Genomic DNA, 27,181 nt, shown 5'->3' with positions numbered 1-27,181 from the left:
TCGAGATATCAAAAATCCCTTCGCAATTTAGCAAGTGCAATGTCTTGGCATCATGTTCACAACGTTTGATGTCAATCGCATGAATTCCCTAGGAGGAGTATTTAAAAGTTCACCGCATGCACTTATAAAACAATCCAAAATGGCCGACTTCCTGTTGGGCGGAGCTCATAGTTTAGAGCGCGAAAGTTGTTCGGGTCGATGAGATCTATATGCGTACCAACTCTCGTACATGTGCGTACATAATTGCCCGATCTGTGCACCAATGTTTGTTTTTGCATTACAGGGGGCGCTACAGAGCCCCCCTGCCACGCCCGTATTCCAACCTTTGTCCAATCCTAGTGTCGCGCGACTCTGACGTGTGTGCCAAATTTCAAGAGTTTTCGAGCATGTTAAGGGACCCCAATTGGCCAATGTGTGGGAAAAAAAAAAAAAAATAAAAAAAATAAAAAAAAAAAAATAAAAAAAAAAATAATACTCCCGAGGAAAAACAATAGGGCTTCGCACCATTCGGTGCTCAGGCCCTAATAATAATAATAATAATAATAATAATAATAATAAAAGGTACCTGTGCTTTTTGTGCAACATCAAGAACTAACTGAAACTTTTCAGACACAGTCAAGTCTTCTTTTGGAGGTTCCTAAATACAGAAAGAGACAGTGAAGGAAAAAAATGTAGAATACACACACACACACACACAGACACACACACACACACACACACACACAGACACACTGGATTGGCAGGCTGTTACCAGTAAATAAAACCTACCACAGGTTCAGAAACCTCAGGCACGATACTCCACTGAATTCTCCATCCTCTGAAAAAATGGAAATAACAGACATTAACGGTGCTCAAACATCTCTAACACACACTCCTGCTGTACGTCAGACAGAAAGGTATCTAATGTCTGATATTTTGTCTTTGGACAAGCAGCAAGCATACTTCCTTTTTAACTCATTCTAGCCCACACACAGATTCACACACACACTGGTACATTGTCTGCTTCATACTCAATTTTGCTCAATGTCGCACATACAAAACACTCCACAGATTAACAAATAATATGAAGTAAACTATAACTGCTACAGTGTGAGGTGAAGTGAAAGCGTTTGTCACAGTGAGAGTGAGAGAGTGTTAATGCTTTACCTTGCAATGAGGTAATTCAAGGATAACCTCAGAATAGCTAAAAACAGGAACATAGGAATGGCCCAGCCGTACCACGCAGCATTCATGTAGACCTATAGAGGACAACAAACCCCCACACGTACATATAGAGAATACATATATAATACTAAAGCTACTGTGCAATCTGTGCAAATAACCAGTGTGTAAAAATGTGATCATTTCTGTATCCTTGTGAGACACCACAGAGAAACGTCTAAAGATGAAATAACTGGCAAGGTCTTACTGCTGCATAATATTAATCACTATTACAGAGAGATTAGTGTTAGAAAGTGTAAGACCATTAGTTAGTCATTTACTGTTAATTTAAGGTGTCCAAAATGCTAACATTTATGTAGCGACATCCATCAAGATCGGGACAGACAGAAAAAATGATAGACAGACAGATCGGTAAACAGAAAGGCACTCAGAATATTTATAGATATGGATAGAAGGATAGATGGATGAACAGACAGAAAGAAAGACATACAGACACAGATACATAGATGAAATATATAAGGACAGAAGGATGGATGGATAGATGGATAGACAGAAAGACGGACAAACAGACAGACAGATACATAAATAGAATATATATGGAGAGAAGGATGAATGGATAGATAGACAGAAAGACAGAGAGACAGATACATAGACACACAGATTCATTCATACACTGAGAAAGTTACACATACATGCATACACTGATAGATGGACAGACAGACAGACAGACAGACAGACAGACATGTAGAAAAAAACTTCAGCACTCACAATAAAGGCAATGGCTGAAGTGTACACTGAGTGCCAGTTGGATAAGGCTGAAAGGTTCCTCAAGAAGTTAGTTACAGGTCTGGCACCCCGCTCTGTATAAGTAAAACACACACACACACACACACACACACACACACACACACACACACACACACACACACACACACACACACACCCCTTTTAGAAGGATAATACATTACACACATTTACAAACTGTGTGATGAAAATGAAATCATAATGATATCATAAAATGACTCACTAAGTCGTCTCATATTCTCTGTTAACCTGAAAGAGAGAAGAACATTTGTCACATGGTTTTTTCACTCATGAACATACACGATATTGATTCTGTCTGAAAATTATAGTGTTATGCTGCCTGTAGTCCAAAATGTGATGAGGCTGAGGATTCTAACATTTTACTAAAATCAATTTTAGTGGTTTAAATGGGTGGTTTATACCAAACCATGAATGATATCAAATGATGAAACAGAACATGTAGTGGAGTGTCTGAGTTCATTAAATTCTTCACTCTGCTCTACCTCTTAGCACTGAGCGGCTCCTCGGGCTCCACTGTGTTCTCCTCTGGCTGGAAACGGAAGTCCTCGATGTAAACCCCGAACCGGTCGTAAAGCCACTTCTGCAGTCGAGACCATACGGTCTCTTTTTGTTGCTTCTCTGAACAGAGTGAGAGAGAGACACAGAGTCAATAACTGACCTGCCTAAATCTATTAACCTAATTTGCTCTGTGTGTGTTAGAGAGAGAGAGAGAGAGAGAGAGAGAGAGAGAGAGAGAGAGAGAGAGAGAGAGAGAGAGAGAGAGAAGAGAGAGCGAGAGATAGAGAGAGAGAGAGCAAGAGAAAGAGAGAGAGAGAGACAGAGAGAGAGCAAAAGAGAAAGAGAGGGAGAGAGAGAGAGCAAAAGAGAAAGAGAGAGAGAGAAAGAAAGAAAGAAAGAAAGAAAGAAAGAAAGAAAGAAAGAAAGACAGAGAGCAAGAGAGAGAGAGAGAGAGAGAGGGAGAGAGAGAGAGAGAGAGCAAAAGAGAAAGAGAGAGAGAGAGACAGAGGGAGAGCAAAAGAGAAAGAGAGGGAGAGAGAGAGAGAGAGAGAGAGAGAGAGAGAGCAAAAGAGAAAGAGAGAGAGAGAAAGAAAGAAAGAAAGAAAGAGAGACAGAGAGAGAGAGAGACAGAGAGAGAGAGAGAGAGACAGAGAGAGAGCTCTGCTGCTCCACATTCTAAAGGGCTCCTCTGGCCTATATAAGACTTGTCTATAAATTTAGATCACAACCTGAAATAACAGCCTCTGATGCTCCCTAAAGTAAAGTACTTTATTCAGAGGGCATATTTTACATACAAAGGCCCTGCTCCCCTTTTTCCACACAGACAACACATCAGAGACATGATAAACTTCATCCCACTGGTACTGCTGTAGATCTGGAGCTACCTGACACACATGAATACACATTAACTCCATCAGAAAAATGTCTCTGTTCAAGTAGCCTGCTCTTCAAATCCTTAATGTGAATACATATTTGATTTTAGTCTATCATATAGTATAATGTATAATATTTACAGTATAAGACTGATGTAGTATATGGGTAAGATTATTCTAAAGCAAGATGATCTACAGCAGACCTTTCGGTATTTTTACATATTTCTAAATTCTATATGTCTTATTGTTAATTGTCTATTTTTGTCTATTCAAAATAAAAAGCCCAAAAGAGGCTACATGTAAGCGGTTATAAGTGCAAAGATCTTCAAGACCATTACATTATACACTACGTAGCAAACATATGGTAAATAAACCAAAAAAATTATTATTGGGTTTTGTTGTAATGTATGTTTTCGGGAATTTAATAAAAGATATTCGAGGTAGGTGAAATAAATATTTGCATCCATTTTTATGCGTAAAAATATCTAGTATTTCCACAGCAAGACGTCTATATACCTAACAGTTTAGTGCTTCCATACCCTAACCTACAGGGGTTTGGTTACCTGTGCCGTTTGCGGACGGTGACGGTTGCTTCCGGGAGATCTGTGGAGGAGAGTCTTCTAACCTGGACCAGGAAAAAATAACAAGACAAAATGTGAAATATCACCTAATACTTTCATCATGAAAGACTAGTCACAGTTTTCGGGATGTTGCTTATCTATCGCTTAATAAGAAGAACATTTGACAGTGGACTCAGACTATAACAGCAGGCTCGCTGAGTTTGCAGTACTTCAGCATGAGACAGTTGGAGAATGTTGTTATGTCTTTGAGGAATCCAGGATCAACAGAAGGGAGGTGATAACAGCTATTTTTACAACAATACTCTACCGTCACATAGCACAGCAGGACTGAGAAAGTAAACCTGGACTGAAACTTTGCTCGAGAGCAATTTATACCCTGAACCCTAAACTTTTTAAAGGAAATTTGTGTCCAGGTTTAACCTGGAAAAGTTCAGCACAATAATGGGTGAAAAGAGAATTATTTGTATAATACTAAGACTCATTCATCACAATGTGCAACCAATGAAGTTAGAGCCAATAGTCCAATGTTAACTACATACATTGAGAAGTCCAAAAATCATGACAACCCATTTTAATGTTTTTTTTTTTGTTTTTTGTTTTTTTACATAAAGTAACATTTCAAAAAAATAAAACATGCTCTGATTTTTGGTCTGATATTAGCTAAGAGTGAAGGAGCTGCCTGTGAAACATTGTGATAATTCATTACGATGGTCTGACTGATACTGATGATCATGCACAATTTGAGCTCTGTGCTCACCTGGCTTTCAAGACATCGTTCATCTTTTGCTCCAACTCCAGCCTCCTGCAGCGCTCCCTCTCCAGCTCCTGCTTTAGCGTCTCCACATTGGTCTCCTCTCTCAGCTTCCTCAGTTCCTCCTCTGTACACACAACACAACTAGCTCACACTCAGCACTGCACAAATGATACGTTACTTAATAAAGCTAAACATACGACAGTGCATTTTACTATCTGTGTTATAAGAACGATGGTATTAGGGGTCTCGATTCCTGCGTCTGTAATCGTCTTTCTTTTTCGACCGAGAGGTGAACGTGTTCGCATGTCACACCCCATACACTTCTTTATCTCTCTCCCTCTGTTCATTCATCCATCTATTCAGCATAAATATCAGCTGATCCATTGCACACTGCCGGCTGTATATACGGTCATAAATATTTTAGTGCTAAAACTCGCACCTTTCAGCCAGCGGAACGTAAACCAGAACGAAAGGCTGATATCTGTAGCACACCCCATGGAGAGAGTCATTAGTGGAAGTGTTTGAGGGGAATTGTGGATTGTAGGAGGTCTGTGATTGTGAGCTCAACCAAGCTGCATCACTCAGGTTCAGTTTCTCAAATCCCCACACTTCACACTCAGGCATGTCTGCAACCACACATTATGTATTCTTAGGAAATCTGCGCTACTTTCCGAGAGAGAAATTGCTTCATTTAGGAAGACTGCATGACTTAGAGCTCAGATATTTTAGGATTTCATCAAAGACTGCCAAATCATGCAATGATGTGAGGCATGTTAACCATGAACTGGGGAGAAATATTTAGCAGCCTAAAGCCTTCAAAGATTGTGGACAAATATAAGTGGAGAATGACTCATGACCTGGATTTCAGTGAGAATATCTCCAACAATAGGCCAAAGCAGGAAGATCATGAACAATGCATGGAGAATTAAAAATCCCAGAGTATCAGAAAATGCATTATTGCTTCTAATCCAACCAATGGAACTCTAGCAACTACACCGCTCTTCACCACAAATACAGTCCCATTACGTTGATTGTGTTTACAAGCTCTGGAACTATGGCAACGGTAAACTGCAGCTGATGGAACATGGGGATGGAACATATTTTCTGGCACAAACTTAGCATGAATTAACAGAAATATTTAAATACATAGTGTTGTATAATGTATTAATAGTGTAATAATTTTTCAATAGTATCAAACAAATCAAACTTTCAATATATCTTTTTTACTATATTACTAATTACTATGAGAAAGTAAAAAACAAACAGTCATTCAGACATTGAACTGGATAACCAAACAGCCAATCACACAATAAGATGGATGACCAAACAGCTGATCAGATAATAAGTTGGATAACCAAACAGCCAATCACACAATAAGTTGGATAACCAAACAGCTGATCAGATAATAAGTTGGATAACCAAACAGCCAATCACACAATAAGTTGGATAACCAACAGCAAACAAACTAGACACAAACTAGGTTAACTAAGCTGCCATGTTCAGCGTTTGCTAGAGTGGAATCTGTGCTGGAATACACCAGAACTCCTCAGATTTCATCTGCTGCCAAATTCATTCTGTAAGCTAAATGGCTAACTAAATTATTCATTTGTTTGTCTGTCTCTTTTGTTTACTCCTCTTTACTCCTGGAAGTCATGTCCAGACAAAGTGGCATGGTAGCAGATGCTAGAAAACAACTCCATCATATTGGCAAGCTCCCTGATACACACACACACACACACCTTGTACCACCCACAGTGGATGGGACATGGGTCAGCTTTTTTCCATCAATAAGCACACACACACGCACGCACACACAAACACACACACACACACACACACACACACACACAGATGTGTCACATATTAACAAATAGTGCTTCTCATAATATTTAAACCAATGCTAATGAATATGAGATAACATATCAAGGCTACAAGGTTTAAGCTCAGGCACAGGACGTAGGAGCACTCTAATCTATGTTCAACAATAGACATAAATGGCGTGACTACCCTGGAGCACCGGCCCATGCTGAAGTCATTTTAAACACATCACTACTATGGTGTATGGATAAACAGAGTACACAAAGTACAAACCCTCTCACAACATAGAAACAGATAAAATGTGTACCACTTTTTGTCCAGAAAACAAGCAGGGCACTGATGTTAAAATGTCATATCATTTTGTAAGAGGAGTCTATACATAATTAACAGAGGACTCATTTCATAGCTATCATCTAATTAGTCTGTATAGCGAGATGGAGCAGAAGATTAATACATTAATACAGTACACACACACACACCTCATCACCACCTGTTAGACCTCATCAAAGATTTAGCAGCATTCACTCTCTCTCTTTCTCTCTCTCTCTCTCTCTCTCTCTCTCTCTCTCTCTCTCTCTCTTTCTCTATCTATCTCCCTTCTCCAACACACACTCATCATCTCTATTCTGTGAGGTCATTATTTATAGCTGTATCTCTTTTGCACTCCAGTTCATTTTTCTTAGACTCTTCCAACTACCTCTAAACTATTGTGCTACTAATGGGCTGAACATAATAGAACACCACTTCTTGTTAGAAACATAGGGTAAAGCTGAAAAATATAATCATTTCTACACATGTTCAGTTCTGAAATCTGATTGGTCAGAATGTGTACGACTCAGACAGTAGTTCTGTCTGCGAAAAAAATGACGTCTGTTACAAAGCACTCGTTCTTCTACGTTATCGTTTCAGTAGTAACGACTTCAACCAGGACTTGTGTAGTGCATGTTTGAAAGGCTTTGTAAGACTCGGAGGTACAACAGGTACTCTTTTTTTTTGTTTGTTTTATTTTATTTTTCATTAGCTTTAAATACAATAACATTCAAAAAGAATAATAGTTTTACAGCAAGATAAGGAGATAAACGTAACCTACAGAGTGACTCTAACTGCAACCTAGCTATCTTTTTACTTAGTTATGTTAGCTAGTTAGTAGATAACTATTTTTATTAAAAACAATTGCTGTCTAGCTTCTCTTAAGTAAAGCTTGCCGCCCTCATAAAGCTGTTCTGACACAGTAAAGATAACATAGATAAATAAATGCCTGTGTTTATTATATCAGTTAAAATGATAAATATACAGTATATTTTATTAAAATATACACAGCTAATATGACTAATCAACCACTAAACCTGAACGTTTTTAAGATAACACATTTTGGCAAGTTTCTGACTTTCCTGGTAATTACACTGAGTGTCTTCTTCTTCTTTGTCTTCTTCTTCTTATTACTATTATTATTACTATTACTTTAACAAAAGAATATTTTCATATGGAGATATCACCATAGAAATAAACTGATGGTGTAAGTGTGTGTGTGTGTTAATGGAGTTTCTGTGAAAGCAGGTTCATTCATCTGTGCAAAGTAACCTACCCTTTTACATCAACAAGTTTATTCAGTAATCTAATCTAATTGTGTGTGCGTGTATGTGTGTGCGTGTGTGTAGTGCCTCTACAGTACATTGTGCATCTTAAGAAGATTAGCCGTATCTAATCTATCCATGCCATGACAGCATGTAAACCTATTAAGCCTGGAGTGAAATGGGGGCAAGAGACAGTGAGTTAAAGGAGACACAGCCTTAGCATACACTGAGTCAGAAACCATAGCAACTCTCATTCTCACTGTCTCTCTCTCTCTCTCCATGTAATTAGTATTGATTATGTAATCTCTGGTTAATTAGCATTTACATATGAGGCGCTCTGGCATGCTCAGGTCATGTGCCTGTAACTCATATGTATATGTATAACAGATCATAGGTTGAACATACATGGACCTACTGAAAACATAACCGTAAACATAAAAAATGATGCCGGTGCATTATATAAAAAAAATATAGATAAACGAATTATGTATTCATTTCTAGTACAAACTTACTTTTATGTTATATCTTATCTATATAAAATAAACCACAAAAGAGTGCAACTTGTGCTGGATTAAAAATAACATTAACTAAAAATGATTAATTGATTGAATGATTGATTGTTTTGCATGTGCTCCCAAAAGTAAGGTTTTTATGGATTACTGTGTGTCACACTATATTTCACTTCTCCGTTCTGACATTACAGATATGTATATTGCTCTAACAGCTGACCCAGCTTTATTCAGCTCAAATAGATCCATGCAGAAATGCCCAACAAATCTACTGAAGTCCTTTCATTACTACACCATCAAAAAAAGAAATCAAAACCCCATGTTTCACCAGAAAGCACAAGTTGTTCACATAATGCCAAGGTTCTGTTACACAGCTTCTGCTTGAAGTAAGGTTTATGTCATACAGTAGATGCACTTACTAAAGCTGATGTTCTTATGGATCTGGATCCAGTCAGTTGAGTCTCTGAGGCTCTCCTGATCTACTGCATCCATCTTGATCCTTCATCAGCTCTAACCCACACTTTGTACTGCACCTAATATCAATCCACATGGGGAAAACTCATACCCATATTAAACAGTCCACTCCTACACTCTGATACAGTCGAGGACCTGACATAGAGACCTGAGGCACTCCTAATCATGCAGGATGCCTCTGTTAGCAAATTCCAGTGAGATTTTGGCTTGAACAAAGGCTCTATTAACAGAAGAAGTGATTAGTGCTGTGAGCATTTGTTCACATTCTGTACAGTCTTTTCCACAACATTAAGCAACGCTATCAAAATGACATCACTGGCAGCCTTCAAACATACAATGGTCTTACAGATCACCATTTAAAAAGGAGAAGATGAAGATGGTGATCTTAGTTATTCAGTGGCTGACAATAAATGATCAAGAGCCCCTGTTTCTTTTCAGCATCTGCAAGCTCTGAGATTTAAGAAGGCTGTTCATTGCTAATGAAAAGCATAATCATCTTCAACACATCAGAATTATAATGCAAACCTTGTCCTTTTGCCCTTAGACAATGGCTGCAGCAAAACTGAGCAATGCAGCAAAACTGAGAAAGGTTAAACGGAACAAATTTCACCAACACAGCAGAAACACACTGATGTTAAGACTCGCTGACACATTAGCAGCTGTAAAAGTCCTGACAAGCTCATTAAATTGCAGACTTTTAACAAACAGATGAAAATGGTTTAGATTGCAGTTGCAAAAGACCCGACTCACAGGCAATTAAAGACTTTTTTAGCGTCATTCATCTTGATGACACTTGTTATGAGTTCTAGTGCTTTAATACAGCTTACAACATAATTTACAGCACAATTCACACCTGGGTACATGAGATTTATTTCGTATATTATCTTGGAGAATAAGACAGTAGAATGTTGTTTATTTGTAAACAACTATGTTTTTGTCAGCAAATAACTGGTAGCATTTCAAACTGCAAAACTGTTTTGAGAAATAAAATACGTTATTGTTTACACTGTAACAGAAAGGCACTAAATGTGTTCAGCTTAAACTCTTCTTAGACATCCTGTACTAAAACCACTTCCTGCTTTAAATCAGTTTCGGCTTTATGCAGTCATGACTTCATACACTCGGCAGCGCGCAAATCTAAAGTCCTGCATTTGCACAAGTAGTATACATGACAGCTTTAATCATTTTCATAAAATGCATCACTGCCAAATAGCCTGGTTTTGCCTACAACTACTTTTCTTGACTGTTCATATTTTTAGGCTGTTAATTAACATACCACGAAGTGATTTGTGGATATAAATAAGGAGGCTAAAATTGATTATATCCAATCTATCATTAGCTTGACAAATAAACTATTAGGGTTAAGGATGAATGAGGATTAAATCTGACTGGTGAGGCAAACTGTTAGACACACACAAACACACACACATGCACACACACACACACACACACACACACACAAACACACACATGCACACACGCACACACACACACAGACTTAAACGCAGATAAAGGTACATGTTTTTTTTTTTAATGTAAATGTTTCAGGTTCACAATGCACTTCCCACTCTATGTTATTTGTCCTCCAAATGTCATCCAAGGTAAAGACCTTTCATTCTACCTACACTAAACAATCAGGTCTCTCATCTGTCCTTTTGTGTCATTTGTCCTTTAAATGAACAGTGCATGCTTTGTCAACATTTAGTTCCCCCCTTCAAACTTATTTAAAAGGCACAAAGGATTAAAACAAAAAGGTGATAGAGTAAATAATCCACCTTGTTTGGGTTCATTACACTTAGAATGCTTCTTTCATCCTCAAGCAGAGTGCAGGAAGCAGGGGGAAATATAGCAACCCAAATGGTGAGCAGGTCTACTGGGGTATTTTAGTCTGTGTTATCAACCAACATGACAGTCTACAGTCTGGGCTAGGAAGAAAACAGCCCAAGCCTCTTCTTATAAGCCTCTGCTTCATATAATTCTCTGTGTTATTACATCCAGTAGAAATGCTGTTGCACTTGGTTCCATAAAAGACATCTATTACCAGCAAATGATATGACTTGCACACCAGATAGACAATATGGCAAAAGTTTGTGTACACCTGACCATCACATCAATACTATGTACTGGGTGAACATCACATTCAAGATTTAGTCCGCCTTTGCTGTTACGATAACTCTTCTGGGAAGGTTTTCCACTAGATTTTGGAGCATGACTGTAGAGATTTGTGTTCATTCAGACACAAGAGCATAAGTGAGACGTTTGAGCCTCTTAGTTCCAGAGAAGGGAAATCTTAATCTAAAAGACATCCTATACAATTGTGTGTTTCCAATTTTTTGGAAGAATCGAATATAGCTGTGATGACCTTGTGTCCGATTATTTTTGGTCATACAGTATTCAGCATGTTGAATTCGTTGAATTCAACATGAATTCGTTGTATTCAGTCTTAGCAATGTTCATATACACTGTTGGGCCCCTTAACCCTCTCTGCTCCAGGGTACATCTGACAATAATATTATTATTGTCAGATGTAAAGTACATCTGACAATAATAATAAAGGCTTAATAGCAGCAATATCACAGCACAAGGGTTGACAACAGGAGGATGTCATTACTAAAGTAGGACATGTTGTTACCTATTAAATTAGAAAGTCTTGCTAGATAGCAGTAGAGTGATGATTTCCAGTATTCATTAGTGACTTTGTAAGTGTTCAGGGACATAGCGGGTGTGCTGTCATTCAACTGGAACTGTGATGACGTGATATGCCAGCTCTCTCAGCAGTCACCAACTTATCCCTTACAGACACACACTGTCGTAGCTCTATGAGACTGCGCCAGGCTTTCAAGCAAACAATGAGGCATATAAAGCGCAGCTCCTGACAGAGTTCTACTGTTGCATGGTAACCTGATTGAAAGAGCAGAGAAGAAGAAACGGGGGTGCTACAAATAAAGAAATACTCCCTCACAGTTTGCAAGGCACATAATGCACAGGATATTCCAGAGGAAGTAGTGTGTAGAACGTGGCAATCACGATGTCTGTTACAACACAGAGCAGGACAAGGAAGCAAGCTGGACAACTGCAAGTCATGGGTTTGGGTTTTAACATGATCTTCATTAGCAAGTGATAAGAAAAGGAGTAAGCTGCTAGTTCTATGACACTATATTATGTTCTCATTATTAAGCCACAGTATAAATGTAGGGCAGTTGTATTTATTTCCCAGATGTTTTGTCTATAGCCAGCTAGAAATGAGTAAAGCCACAACCCAAATACACAAGCAGTAGGGGCTTTGATCACAGGTGGGATTTGAGCTCACAACCTTCCAATCACTTAATCAGAACTAATCACTGAGTCAGAAGCTTAACTGCTGAGGTAGCACTGCCTACACAGTCAAAATATAGATCTCATCTCCCACTTAAACATAATATTAAGCTAGAAAATAAACAGTTTATGAGGACAGAAAACCTTTAGCCACCATATAGCTAGAGTGGGGCAGTGGTGGCTCAACTGGTTAAGGCTCTGAGTTGTTGATCGGAGGATCGGGGTTCAAGGCCCAGCACAGCGAAGCTGCCACTGTTGGGCCCTTGAGCAAGGTCCTTGACCCTCCCTGCTCCGGGGGCGCTGTATCATAGCTGCCCCTGCACTCTGACCCCAACCTCCCCAGTTGGGGTATGTGAAGAAAAGAATTCCACTGTTCTGTAATGTATATGTGGCGATAATAAAGGCTTCTATGCCCCCCGTTCTATTCTAGCTGAGTTCAAATCCATGTACAGTTTGTCAATAGGGTAAAAAGGTTCAGTACATGGAAGTTTGATTTTCTGGTCGTTCTTTCTCTTCCCTGTTTCACTTGTACACAAGCCTAGTGGATATAAATTAGTGTATATAAATATAACATGAGATATAGTATGAGATATATACAGTAAGCTCCAAAGGTCTGAGGATATTAGTGAAAATGCACTTTCCTTACAGATGATATTATTCACAGCGACTTAAGTAAAACGTTTCTTAAGTAAAACGTGTTTTGGTTTGTCCCTTTTTTTTTAGTTAATTATAGTGTGCACTTGAGCTGCCATGGTCTGAATTTTGTACAAAACCTTTGGCATGTTGTCTGAGATTAGTTAATCAAAGTCACACATTTACTTCCTTTTAAATAGGGACGTAGAAATAGTGCCAAATATACATAACAGAATTTGGGATAATAAACATTAATAATATATTAAATATTAAAATATTTAATATAGATATTGAGCATGCTGATTATCAAGATTTCTGGTCCACCACTATAATTGAAGTGTTGTTAAAGTAAGGAAGTAAGAATAGCCTCTAATGCTCCAAATCATAAATATCCTCTAGTGTGGGAACGACAACTAAAATATGATTACATCGGCATGTCTTTGTATATGTGTGGTTGTGCGACCAAATGTTTGTGTGTGTATGTGTGTGTGTGTGTGTGTAAGAAGAGGCGGCTCTGGAATTGGATACACTAATCACATTACTAACTTCTTACTGACTTAGCATGATGACACAGCAATGCACACACCCAGACACACACACTGAGTCTCAGTGATGTCACATTCCTGGCTCAATGCCTATAAGCCATCCTGACATACAAACTACACTTTGCTAAGCATCACTAAAAGTAGCCAATTAGTTCTGCTCAGATAGCGTGAAAGGAGCAGACAGGTAGGTCAAACAGGAGAAGGACACTTCTTTTGACTTTGATTTGACTTTCCTTCGGTGCTGTTTACACAGAAGCCTACAGACGGACATGCCTCCGATTAACTTGCTGCAACATGACTCATACAATCTGAGACCTGAACTCCCAGGCATGTCAGAGAGATGTGGGGTATTTTAGCATGCAGAATGCATCAGAGAGATCCTGCAAAGTGAACTATAAAGATTGGCTTTTGTAAAGCATGATGGAGCAGTGCATTAAGAGAGACAAGAGATACCAAAATAGGTTTGTTTTATAAGTTACTACAATTGTATATGGTCTCTTGCTATGGTAACAGTAAAGAGCTATTAACCTCAAACCTGGCTTATGTTACATGATATTTCATATGCAGTGAGTCTGCTTCAGAGTGCACGCTTAAGCAGCAGTTGGAAAATTGAGAAGCGTGTTTAGAAGCACAGAAATTCATTTCTTGACTGATTGAGTTTCATGCCAGTCCTGCCAGTGACTAAATCAAATGCTTTGTGTAGTCTAACAGTACATGCCGGTCAATGATCCTAACCTTATATACATTAACTCATCAACAGTTAATGAAAACTGCCATGTCAATGTATGACACCTTTATTAATTATATAGGAGTAGTACAATGTGGACCGTAAGTCCAGACAATAACTTTTTATAGTGCTAGTTCTATCTGAAACGGTTGTTTGATTGTTTTTTTATAGCACAATTAGTTATATAGTAAAGGGTATGAAAGGGTTTTAAAGGTTTAAATACATTGACCCAAGCTAAGGATCAAACATAGGACTACTGCTTCCTGTACTGCGGATATATCTCCAATATGCAACATTATAGAAACTGAATCTGTGAAATCGTACCCTATGTATCATATTTTCAGACTGTTTCGATCTTTTCAGAATAATTATTACTGTATAGTGGAAGGGGAAGAAAAGCTGGAGTCAGCATGTGTCTGAGCGTAATGGGGAATCCCAAGATAAACACGTACACACCTCCTGAACGCAAGTAACCTCTAGTCGGCTGTACTGCAGTGTTAAATGGGTCAGTGCTATTATTGTGCTGTTAATAACTGGCTAAGTGTGGGTCAAAGGGGACTTAAAGGTAAACACACACAAGCTTAATACGGCTTCCTGTCATGAGTACAGTGTTGAACTCCACACCAATAAAATGCCAATATTCACATATAGACCGAGACAAAGTCCCAGTCTTGCCATGTTGTTCTGTCTCTCCCAGGTCTCTGTGGGTCATTAAAAATGATAGATATATACCAATACTATATATCTAACAGCATATATAGATAGTTCATATTTTGGAAAGATCAGTTGATCTAATTCATTCTTTCTTACTCACATGCATAACAGAATAATATTTTGTTTGACACATCCAGATACACTTAAAGCTGCTTTTGTGGTATAAACACATTAGCTTACAATCAAAACCAAGCATATACAGCCTTTGATTCCAGTCAACAGCACAGTGAACGATGTAATACAAGTACTCTGGCTACAAGTTTATAACAATGTGCTTCTTCTAGTATGTTACAGTTTCTATATTAACAATGTATACATGACATTACAAAAAATGTGTACATTTTAATATTGTGAATTGTTTTGTATGACGTAGCATTGTTGGAACGAGTCTCCAGTGTCAACACACGTAAACTGCAAGTCTCGCCATCTTTTTTTTTTGTCTTGTTAACTTCAACAGAGTTTGGTGAGGTAATGATTGTTTGCTTCTGTAGGAACTAGTTTTGTGAATGTGACATTAAATGTAGCTATAAATGTAAAAATCTTCTTTGATAAACACAAATCTGTTAGTGTTTGAAAACAGTGGACCAAGTTAGCAACTTCCTCAGAACTAAAAAATCAATGAATCGCTCGATGAATCAATTAAACCACTAATGAATCAATTAAAAAAGACAGTAACTGTGTGGACTGTAATTTATTCACTAACTAAAGAGGTGTGACGTGTTTTATGAGAACTGCACTGCACCGGAGCTACGATGCAAATCTATATAATACTTAATGGAAGTATGAGTCATTAATCACTCAAAGCTGCTCAGTATCAAAGACCGATGTTTCTGACACTGTATTACTGATGAGAATGAAAAAATCTGCCAATAGACTTTGCATAGCTAAAAACAATAACAATGTTCCTGCTTAGCACATGGTCTGGCTTCACTGCACAAGACACTGGATGTGAATGCGGCCTGAATGTATAAACCTACAATAGAAGTGATCTGAATGATTTGATCCGTGCACTTAATTATTTTTCAATTGTTGGATGTTTTGAGGCTGTTTATGTAGAAAATGATTTCACTGAGCCAAATATTCTTTGAGGTGAGATGTGATTTAGACATGTAGTTTGCTGGATGCTGAACTGGTGGCTATAAGTCATACACACACGTGGGCACACATACAGTACACACATATATAAAACACTAACACAGGAAGTCACATCTCTACTCACGCAGGAAGTGCTTCTCCAGTAAGGCAATTTCTAGATGACCTTTAACCTCATTGAGACGTTCAGAGTCACTCCTCAAGTCCTGCACGCCAGCCATGTTGAGAGATCCTGATCCAACCTGTCCAACACACACACACACACACACACACACACACACACACACGTGATGTGCACACACAAACACACATACACACATGTGGTTACAGTCTAATTACTCTTTCCCTCACTCACATGCACACACACAGGCTGAGGATAAATGCAAAGCAGTCAAAAGGTGTGTAATACACGCAGAGCACGTACGGCTGGTGAACAGGGAGCCACCTTACTGAAATCCACGCCTTTCTGCTTCTTGTTTGCCCTGAAAATGCAAAGTGCAGTGTCAAATGGAGGGTAGGATCTCCCAGCGCTAAGCAGCATGCGATGCATAGAGCAGTCTTTACTCCTGCTCTGACTCCATGCGCACAGTAAAGACAGCTGGAGGGGGTAAGGAAGTACATGAGGGAAAGCATAGAGGCGTGAGAGGCAGGGTATCTCTTTAAGAGGCCACTGCAACTGACAGTGTGGGTTTACTCTTCTTTCTCTCTCTCTCTCTCTCTCTCTCTCTCTCTCTCTCCCTTTCACACACACAATGCAGCACACTGTCCTTGCTGCTTTATACACTCAATGCGGCAGGTCCCTACACACACAGACATGCGCCAAAGACTGAAAGTATGAGTATGACAAAAAATGGAAAGTTTTAAATAGAAGCCTTTAATGACGCATGATCTAGTAAATGAAACAGAAAATGATAATTAGTCACATGACCCACTATCTAGAAAACCTTCAGGACAGATTCCTTATTTATTTTGTGGGTGAGAATGTGACCAAGACAGCAACAGACAGATAGAGAGCACAAGGCTGTGGTCTGAGTCATCGCTCTCCTCATTTGTTGTCTCAAACTGTAAGATGCTGCTGCTTAAAAAAATATCTTTGGAGCCTGTCACATCTTTTCCAGAAATACACCAACACCACCCCCACACACACACTGTCATGTTGGGAAAATCCAGTGCCAAGCTGGTGCCTGGATGCCCACCTGCCATGCATGTGAACGAATTGGAGGAAAACAGAGCCTGGGTGTTAAAACACAGATTTTACACACATATGCCCATGTTTACACATCACACATTCATCTCCAGATTAACAACTCCATTATGTCCGGCTGTCTACAGACAGAACAAAAAAGTACAACATGGCAAATAAGGAACGAAACACAACGTGACGTACAAGTGAACGATATCAAGTGATTACTACAGAAACAATAGCGTGTCAGAAGAAACACATCGTATAAACCTAGCATAGCATTGCTAAGTTACAGGCTGCTAGAGACAAGGAAGCTCTACTGTTTTATACTACATATACAGTATAGAATCAGAATCAGAATCAGAGCTTTATTACCAGGTATGTTTTCACATGCGAGGAATTTGTTTTAGTGACAGAAGCTCCATAGTGTAACAGATATACCACATGACATCTCACCAAATGTTCAACAATATCACCATTTTTTTTGTTTTTTTTTTTGGTCGTTTTACCAGTTTACATTTACATATAATGTTGTAGAATGTCCAAAATTATAAAACAACCATTCCCTCACTGGCACCTTAGCTATATACATCTCTTAAAGATTACAAGACACAAGAATACAGGCTACTCATGGCAGAAAAGTTACAGATTTACCTCTGACACAGGAAACTCATTCCAATAACTCCTAAATAAATCTCAGAGAAAAGTTCCTGTGTAAGCAGACTACAGAAACGAGGAACCGAACTACTGTCAGAGCTGCTGAAGTAGAAAATCAACCAATTAACACTTTTCTGGCTGATAAGATCAAGAATTAAACAGTGACAGAAAGGAATAATATCTAAATATCCAAATTAACAGTATTGTCTATCTACAGTATCTGCATACTATGTATACTAATAGTACTGACCTATCAGTTCAACTGTGTGAACAAGACTAATCACATTCCAGTTAGATCTGATGCCATATCAATGTCATATCAATCTGATCTGATGTCATATCAATGTCATATCAATCTGATCTGATGTCATATCAATCTGATCTGATGCCATATCAATGTCATATCAATCTGGTCTGATGTCATATCAATCTGATCTGATGCCATATCAATGTCATATCAATCTGGTCTGATGTCATATTAATCTGATCTGATGTCAGATCTGATGTCATATCAATCTGATCTGATGTCATATCAATCTGATCTGATGTCATATCAATCTGATCTGATGTCATATTAATCTATCTGATGTTATATTAATCTGATCTGATGTCATATCAATCTGATCTGATGTCAGATCTGATGTCATATCAATCTGATCTGATGTCAGATCTGATGTCATATTAATCTGATCTGATGTCAGATCTGATGTCATATCAATCTGATCTGATGTTATTATCAATGTCATATCAATCTGATCTGATGTCATATTAATCTGATCTGATGTCAGATCTGATGTCGTCAATCTGATCTGATGTCATATCAATGTCATATCAATCTGATCTGATGTCGTATTAATCTATCTGATGTTATATTAATCTGATCTGATGTCATATCAATCTGATCTGATGTCAGATCTGATGTCATATCAATCTGATCTGATGTCATATTAATCTGATCTGATGTCAGATCTGATGTCATATCAATCTGATCTGATGTCATATCAATGTCATATCAATCTGATCTGATGTCATATCAATCTGATCTGATGTCAGATCTGATGTCATATCAATCTGATCTGATGTCATATTAATCTGATCTGATGTCAGATCTGATGTCATATCAATCTGATCTGATGTCATATCAATGTCATATCAATCTGATCTGATGTCATATCAATCTGATCTGATGTTATTATCAATGTCATATCAATCTGATCTGATGTCATATTAATCTGACAGATCTGATGTCATATCAATCTGATCTGATGTCATATCGATGTCATTTCAATCTGATCTGATGTCAGATCAATGTTATATCAATCTGATCTGATGTCACATCAATGTTTGAAACTCTAACATCTGAGAATATTTCTGGTTTTATTGCCATTTTTTACTCCTCCATTTATGAACATATTTGAACTATTATAACTATTTAACTATTACATATTTTTAGTTCTTTTATTAAGTATTATTTTGTAGACTTCAACATGTATAAATGTACACATCAGTGTTAAAGTGCCCTGTACGTATATCTGTGGAGATATTTATACCCCCTCATGAGGTTGTTGTCTGCTGGTTTTAATTTAGTTAACTGGACCGGACTGATCCCTGGTTTCTGAGGGAAAGATGATGAGGGGCTTATTGTTAGAGGTGGAACTGCAATTTGGAGAGAGTAAACGCTGCTTCTCATCTACTGATTCAAATGATATGCATATTGCCTTTGCCCTATTGACTCCTGTTTGACTCCTGACAGAAAAATTTGAAAACTATAAAAAACTATATATATATATATACTGTAAGTTTGTAAAATTGTTACTTTAGTATTTGATGGTTTGTTTCAAATTGTCTAGAAAAAGTACATGTTTCCTGGTAAACTTCTGCTTTAATATTTTCCACATTTTCTCAAGCCCACATTAGATCAGAGCATCAGATCAGTGCACATTTTAGCTCAAAGGGTCAAAACCTATTTTAAACTGCTTCATGGTGCGATAGGAGGCAGCTATGTGGAAATAAAAAGAAAACAACAACAGAAGACATAGTGCAGGGGCAACTGGTTCCTCCTCCACAGAGAACCTTCACATGAACACCCACTCTGTCTATCACCAATCAGTGGGGAGAAGAGAAGAGAAGAGAAGAGAAGAGAAGAGAAGAGAAGAGAAGAGAAGAGAAGAGAAGAGAAGAGAAGAGGATATATAGAAAAGAAAGAAAGAAATAGAGAGAGAGAGAGCGAGAGAGAGAGCGAGAGAGAGAGAGAGCAGAAGAGGAGAAAGGAAAGGAAGCTAAGAGAAGAGAAAAAGCAAAACGTACAAGAGAGCAAAACAAACAAAACTTAAATACATTCCAAAGGTGAAAATGTGAATTTTGTTTAATAAGATTAAAGAAGACGAAGTGAGAAATCGAGAAACAGAAAGTGCAAAGTCACCTCGCATGTAGAAGATAAGAAAGAGAAACTGTCCTCACGTGGCTCTTACACAACATGATGACTAATCTAATATATTTCATCATGGAAAATGCTTCAAAAATTAGCAGGAGAAAAGAAAAGGATAACATTACACAGATATGGGGTTTAATCTCTTACAAAGTCAGAGAACGTCCACAAGACAAATCGCATTTTAGCTCAGGTTTCATCTATTATTCAAGAAGTATGACTAGATTATTAATTGAGAAAAGTTCGTCTGTGGAGCAATTAGATTTGGAGCCATTGAGCTCTTCTGTGCACGCTGATGGAGACGCCAGGCTCGGTCACACTGCCGTGTTTAATCTATTGGATCTTCCTTCAGCACAATGGAAACAGGAAGAGGGACGAGTAAACAGGAAGGCAAGGGCATCAAGCAAGCTCTTGGCTGAATGTCTATCAACACCAGACCATCTCTCTTTCTCCATCTCTCTCTCTGGGCTTTGAATTAGCTCAATTAATCCAACAACACATGGCAGACACAGGGCAGTACACCAAACAACATCTGCCTCCGTGTTCTAATAGAAACTAGACGCTTGTCGACATCAAGTGCCTTTTGCCTACTTCTCCACTCAGTTATGACCCGAAGAATCACATTTCTCATGCTGAAAATACAAGCAACTGAGATTCGACTAAAAAAAAACAGCCTACTGTTAGAAATCTGGTGCTGTTAGGTAAGGCGTTTTACATAATACAACATTTAAAAAACCTCAGACATACAAAATAAGTGGTAAGATAGCATCAGACCGTGACCTTGGACGAGCCTCGGAATGGAGCTAGTTAGAAACATCACTTACAGCGAGACAGACACAAAGCCAAAAATATTAGCAAAACAAACAGACATAAATTCACATTCGAATATTAAAGCCATTTGTGTGTGAGCTGTATTTTTTATAAACCTAGCTGTGTTTTCGTTTGGAATAAGTGCTTTTAAATGACCACTTATTAGATTTAAGTTACAATAAGGTTAAAAGAATTTCAGTTGGATAAAGATGCTTGTTTTTGTTAATAAGGCTAATGTTTTTTGTGACAGCTAATTGAGTTACAAAAAATATAGCTAAATGAATTTAAATGGGGTAATACTGACTGGGTTTGAGCTCGCTATGATTGACTTACCGGTTCTCTCAGCTCTTCTGAATCTCGTAAGGAAAGCCGAGGCTTCATCATAATGTCCTCGATGCCTTCGTTATCCGAGGCTGTAGGGGACTCCGCCAGATCCAGGAACTCATCACGCTTTGACCCTCGGAACCTTATTTTGTCCAGCCTCTTTAGCATGTTCAACACAGCCAGCTTAGGCTTTACCTTAACATGGTGTACGCCAAATCTGCAAAAAACAAACAAACAAATAGGTTGAAAAATGAATCAAAAAAACCTTTAAAATGTAAATGCAAATTCTCTTCTGGAAAGCGGTGCCGGATAAATTACGCCATTCTTCTTAAAGATAGGATGTGGGCTAGGATTTCACTGTTACGCAGATGACAAAGCTACAAATTTTCATATCCACCTAAACCAGCATGACTCATTCAACCACGTTCCTCTCTGCTTGCGTAAACGACATCAAAACATGGATGCAGCACAATACTCTAGTGTCTCTAGTATTTGTCATCATTTTGCAGCCAGCTTTCATTTCAAGTGAATATTAATATTTGAATATTCATATTAATACCTTTCTCATCTTGGTAATATTGCTAAATTTAGACCAAATTTTCTTTTTTGTGGGGAAAAAAACATTAAAATAATAAAAAGATAATAATAATAATAATAATAATAATAATAATAATAATAATAATAATTACCAGCTATTAAAAGTGACCTAGTTCCCCTGCAATGACTGAGTTCTGTGCATGAGTTCTGTCACTTTAACTCTGGACTTGCACAGCACAGTACCACTTTATACACACCATACTGCACATGGACACTTTAAGGACAATAATTAAAACCACACACATTTATGTATATTTATGTATATGTATATACATTATTTTTCACTTATATATAAATATTTTCATATATTATATAGTTTCTTTTTATATAGTTTATACTATAGATTTGATTTGATGTGCTAGTGAGTAATGAAAGTGAGAGCGAGAGACGATCAGTCTGTGACTCATGAGACAGCCTCACACTGGAGAAAGCAAAGCTAATATCCACATAATGACAAAGTACTGGCATGGCTACACACTACAGGAAGCGCACTTCAGTGCAGCTAAATTTGGCACTCTTCCTTGCATAATCATTTATTATAAGACGTTTTTGACGTTATGTTTAGAAACCAATTCCATAAACATGCCTGAGTTTTTCTGGTCTCCTAAACAAACATCCAGATAACAGGAGGCAGCAGAGAGGGCCGAGATCAGCAGAGGCAAGGTACAGTAGCACAGGTTGCTGGATATGTTTAAGATTATCCTGACCTTTAAGTTTTGCACAGAAGTTTTTTCTGTTAGTTTGTGTTATGTTAGGCTGGTTGCAATGTGGTTCACATAAACTAGGCTAGGTAAAACCACAAGATGCTGTTTCTATACACGAGGCACTCAGTGCCCTGCCCACGCAACTTTTCATCTGTACAGCCACGTATCAAGAACGTTATCTAAACTATGCTTGCTACAATAAATGTCGAATCAATATAAGCAATCACACAATATGTTTAGATATGAGTCTTTTAATGACTTGAATCAAATAAGTTGATAAACTGATATACAAATATCATACAACACCTTTTTTTTGTTTTGAATACAATTCTTCACTACCACTAGGGCTGTTACCATGGTAACTATTTACCTGTCCCTAGGTCCAGCCATTTAAGGTAAAACCATCATGAATTAAACATGACTTTTTTCATGTCTGAAAGTCTGAAAAACCTTGTTCGATGGAACTGGCACTCAAAAGATGTTCTCCAGGTGCTACTGTTCCTTTCCAGAGAACCTCTCACCATAGAGAGTTTACACACACAGATGAGAGTAAGAGCACTTAACAGTCCATTATTGCAAAAGGGAATAATTACATTTAGCTGCCAGCACAACTTCCTGTGGAAGAGAGAGGAGAACACTTGAACAGAACTTAAGACTAAATGTTCCAACTCCTACTGCTTTAGCAGATCTCAAGTGTGTAGTGGTTGATGCCTGCCGGCTCTCTCCAAGGTCTTCTCATTGAGAGCAGTGTATACAGAGGTACAATGCGCTCAGTCTAATGAGCACAGCTATCAGGTCACAAACTGCATGCCTCAGTGCCTCAATGACTAAGAGAACATTTCCCCCATTCATGATCTAATCAGGTGGTACTACAGACGCTTTGTGTTTGTGGCCCCAATTTCACCTACAGACGTGCCAATAATTTATGTAAATTGGACGTGGCAGAAGAAAGCACATGAAAACACAGGCCAAGTATTTCAAAATAAGGCTCTGTCAAAAAAAATACATCAGTGTCAGACTGGTGTCTTGACTTTTTTTCATTCCTTCTCTACACTTTATAAACAAACAAATACTTAACCAAAGCGTAAACCACAGTGTTAAAGAATTCTCAAATCTGATTGGTTAGACGTCTTGCATAATTTTCTAAAACAGCACAGCGCTGAAAGTAACTGTAACACACTCATTCCAATACGCTATTGTTTCTATAGTAACAACTCGTTCACAGGACGTGTATTGTGGAAGCCCCACATCATCCACAACGGATAATAAATAGATTTTTTTAAGGTGTTGTTATTTAACAAATAAATAAATGTAATCATTGATAGAGTGAAGCTTTCTGTTTATATGACAATTGTACATTTGTGGTAGAAGTCTCTAGTGTCAGAGTCAATAAGCTGTTCATATCACTCGAAGCCAACTGCAGTGGTATACTGTAAGAAGAATAAAACACTTAACACATGATGTTATAGAATTATAATTTATAGATTTCATATCCAAACATCAAACAAACACATCACACCACCTTGGCCTGGATTATAACATAACACACTCATGATCACAGTAAATAGCTGTAAAATACATAGCAGTAATATGTTCACAAAGTGAATAACGATCCTTATTTACATGTAAAAAGACATGAAATATAAGGCAGGAAAAAGTACCTGATTTTTTTTTTTTTTTTTTTTTTTTTTACATTTCCAGCATTTAGCAGACGCCTTTATCCAGAGCGACTTACATTTTCATCGCATTTTATACAACTGAGCAATTGAGGGTTAAGGGCCTTGCTTAGGGGCCCAGCGGTGGGAGCCTGGTGGATGTGGGACTCGAACCCACAACCTTCTGACTGGTAGTCCAGCACCTTAACCACTAGACCTCCACATCCCCATTGTTTCATAACTAAATACGTACTAGATAAGAGCAGACTATACCAGCTCCAGGCTTTCGTTCCAGTAACACAAGCTGGCCTCATTCAGTGCTTTCACCAATCACATTGAGTAAATAAATGGCTTAATGTGTTTCTATTGTCCTATTTATGTATTCATGTACTACTAATGTCCTATTAATATAACTACTCAGTTATTATTCATGAACTACAACAAGTAATATTAACCTGCATCTCATGACCCTACACTTATTTCCCCTGCATTTATTACACAAATTCAGTAGTGACAGAAATTCACAACTTCACAATCACTGGTTTTATTATAAGGGTCACTGTTGATATAGATATATTATTACCATAGAAAGAATAAATGTCAAACCATGGATATATGTGATTTATGATAATGTGTGGTTACTGACAATAAACCAGTGCTCAAACAAGGCATTCAAAACCACATAAAAAAATATATTATTTTATTTGGAAAAAAAAAAATGTTATTCTACAAGGAGTCGGATAATTTGACTCAGTTAGAAAGAGTCGGTTCATTAGAGTGAGTCGGAATATTCATCACTTAAGAGTGAGAGGATTCAGAGTAAATCTCTTACCCAGCTCTGGAATCGGAACGAAGTTTCATTAAGGTCTGTGTCTGGTGAAACGTCCTTGTGCACCTGCTAGAAAGGACAAATGAAAGACAGGAGTCTGCCAGAATTAGGTCGCTGTCAGGCCGCTATGGAGCTCCAGCATCGCAATAAAACCTCCGTGAAAAGTGCGTGTGGTCTGTGAGAGCTGGAGAAAGCCGTGTGTCCGCCTCCTGTTGATTCAATGAGCGCAGGACATGACATCACACTCACGCTGTTGTCTTAAAGGGACCTCACCTCGTTTAGTCCTGACTACTTCCATGAGTTTATGCCTATAACACATTATTCTGGCTGCCAGGAATCTCTTTCTGTGTCCAGAGAAGAACCCCAAGTTATGGAAACACATGCTTCTGTAATACAACAGAAATATTCCTGCCAGACACAGGAACAGTTTCTTTCCCCTGATTAACAACTCAATATAATTCTATTCCCTGCTTCATATCTATAAGTGCTGCATTATCAGAACTGTCAGTCATCACATCATCCGTGTAGTTTACACACACTACTGCTGCTGTATATTGCATAAGCATAATATTGCACAATATTGTTATTTGCACTACCATGCACTCACTCACACTTTATGTACACAACTGATCAGTCACATATTCTGTGTTCATATTTAATACATAATCTGTATTGTCTTGTCTTGTATAGTATAGTGTTATTTATGTCCGTACTTTTTGAGAGTCACAAACAGCTGGAAACCCCCACCCCCTCCCTCCACCTACACACAAACACACACACACACACACACAATCAGCCATAACATCAAAACCACTGACAGGTGAAGTAAATAACTGATTATCTTGTTACAGTGAAAAAGGTACAGTCTTTTCTCAAAGGTGATATGTTGAACAAATATACTCGCAAGCATAAAGATCTCAGCAACAAGATAAAATTGTGATGGATAGACAACTGGGTCAGGGCATCTCCAAAACAGGAGGTCTGGCAGTACAAGTAGATCCTACACAATATCAAATAAGTGGTTACAATCTACGGATATCATGTAGTCTAGAGATAAGTGTATAGTAACTGTGACACTACATGCCCTGTGATGAACTGGAGTTCCATCAATCATGCATTCCACTATGTAAATGCTTAGTGTTCCTGGTATTAGGATCCAGGGCTTTGAACAGGATAAAGCAGGTTCTGAATTTGAATAAATAAATGAAATTTTGACACACAGTCTCACCCTATGATTTAGTCAATGACTTTTTGCTGACATAATGAGCAATCTTTTACTTTTTCAACAAAAAGAAAAGACAGCATAGGTGAATGATTGCCACATTTACCTTTATTTCATTCGGCATTTCATTCAGCAAGTATACAGCCTTTTTTTTAAGTGTTAATTTAAGTATTTCAGGAACAAGTAGGTATGTACAATAGATGTGTTTGAAGACTGCTAGTGTGCTATGAGTGCTGTTTTGAAATCTAGGGAAAGTTCACCCCACTAACTAGGTGCCAGAAGAGAGAAATGTCTTGATGCACACCATCCTTGAAAGTCTATCATATAGGTTGTTAAAAGAGCTAGATTACATTTACATTATCCTGTCTTGTAAAAAGCTTAAATATTTTACTTTGTCCTTTGATACAGTTACTTAATCTAAAAATAATAAAATGTGTTTATAACCACTGCAGAATTGTGCCACCTATCTCTGTTTATTAGAGCATAGCATTACTTTTTGTGACCTTTAGCACAAAACTCTTTTGAACTGTTTATTCACCAGCAGCCTCTGCCCTACAGACTCTTTCTGGTGAAATGACATTTAGGAAATTGTTGACATAACATCCTACTGCAAGCAGACAGCATGAGGTGACCTTGAGGTCACTGAAAAGCTTAGAAGAAAGAAAGGGATATTATAATAG

General features: G+C 38.0%; 1 protein-coding gene across 1 annotated transcript in view; it reads right to left on the bottom strand.

Annotated features, from left to right (window-relative positions):
- The window catches only part of gramd4a (GRAM domain containing 4a), a 38,875-nt gene extending 13,379 nt beyond the window's left edge, over window positions 1-25,496 (bottom strand). Inside the window, exons 1-11 of the mRNA XM_060889083.1 lie at window positions 25,283-25,496; window positions 21,504-21,711; window positions 16,220-16,334; window positions 4,695-4,815; window positions 3,920-3,981; window positions 2,469-2,604; window positions 2,189-2,214; window positions 1,930-2,021; window positions 1,147-1,238; window positions 769-817; window positions 566-637 (exon numbers count right to left, since the gene is read on the bottom strand). Coding sequence (XP_060745066.1) covers window positions 566-637; window positions 769-817; window positions 1,147-1,238; window positions 1,930-2,021; window positions 2,189-2,214; window positions 2,469-2,604; window positions 3,920-3,981; window positions 4,695-4,815; window positions 16,220-16,334; window positions 21,504-21,711; window positions 25,283-25,311 — 1,002 coding nt within the window. The 5' untranslated portion in view covers window positions 25,312-25,496. The remainder of the gene's footprint in view (window positions 1-565; window positions 638-768; window positions 818-1,146; window positions 1,239-1,929; window positions 2,022-2,188; window positions 2,215-2,468; window positions 2,605-3,919; window positions 3,982-4,694; window positions 4,816-16,219; window positions 16,335-21,503; window positions 21,712-25,282) is intronic.
- Between the last annotated feature and the right edge of the window lie 1,685 nt (window positions 25,497-27,181).

The sequence above is a fragment of the Tachysurus vachellii genome, chromosome 16 (genome assembly GCF_030014155.1).
Source record: "Tachysurus vachellii isolate PV-2020 chromosome 16, HZAU_Pvac_v1, whole genome shotgun sequence".
In the NCBI taxonomy this organism is placed as follows: domain Eukaryota; kingdom Metazoa; phylum Chordata; class Actinopteri; order Siluriformes; family Bagridae; genus Tachysurus; species Tachysurus vachellii.
The sequence above is the reverse complement of the archived record's forward strand: the minus strand, read 5'-3'. Positions and strand labels throughout refer to the sequence as shown.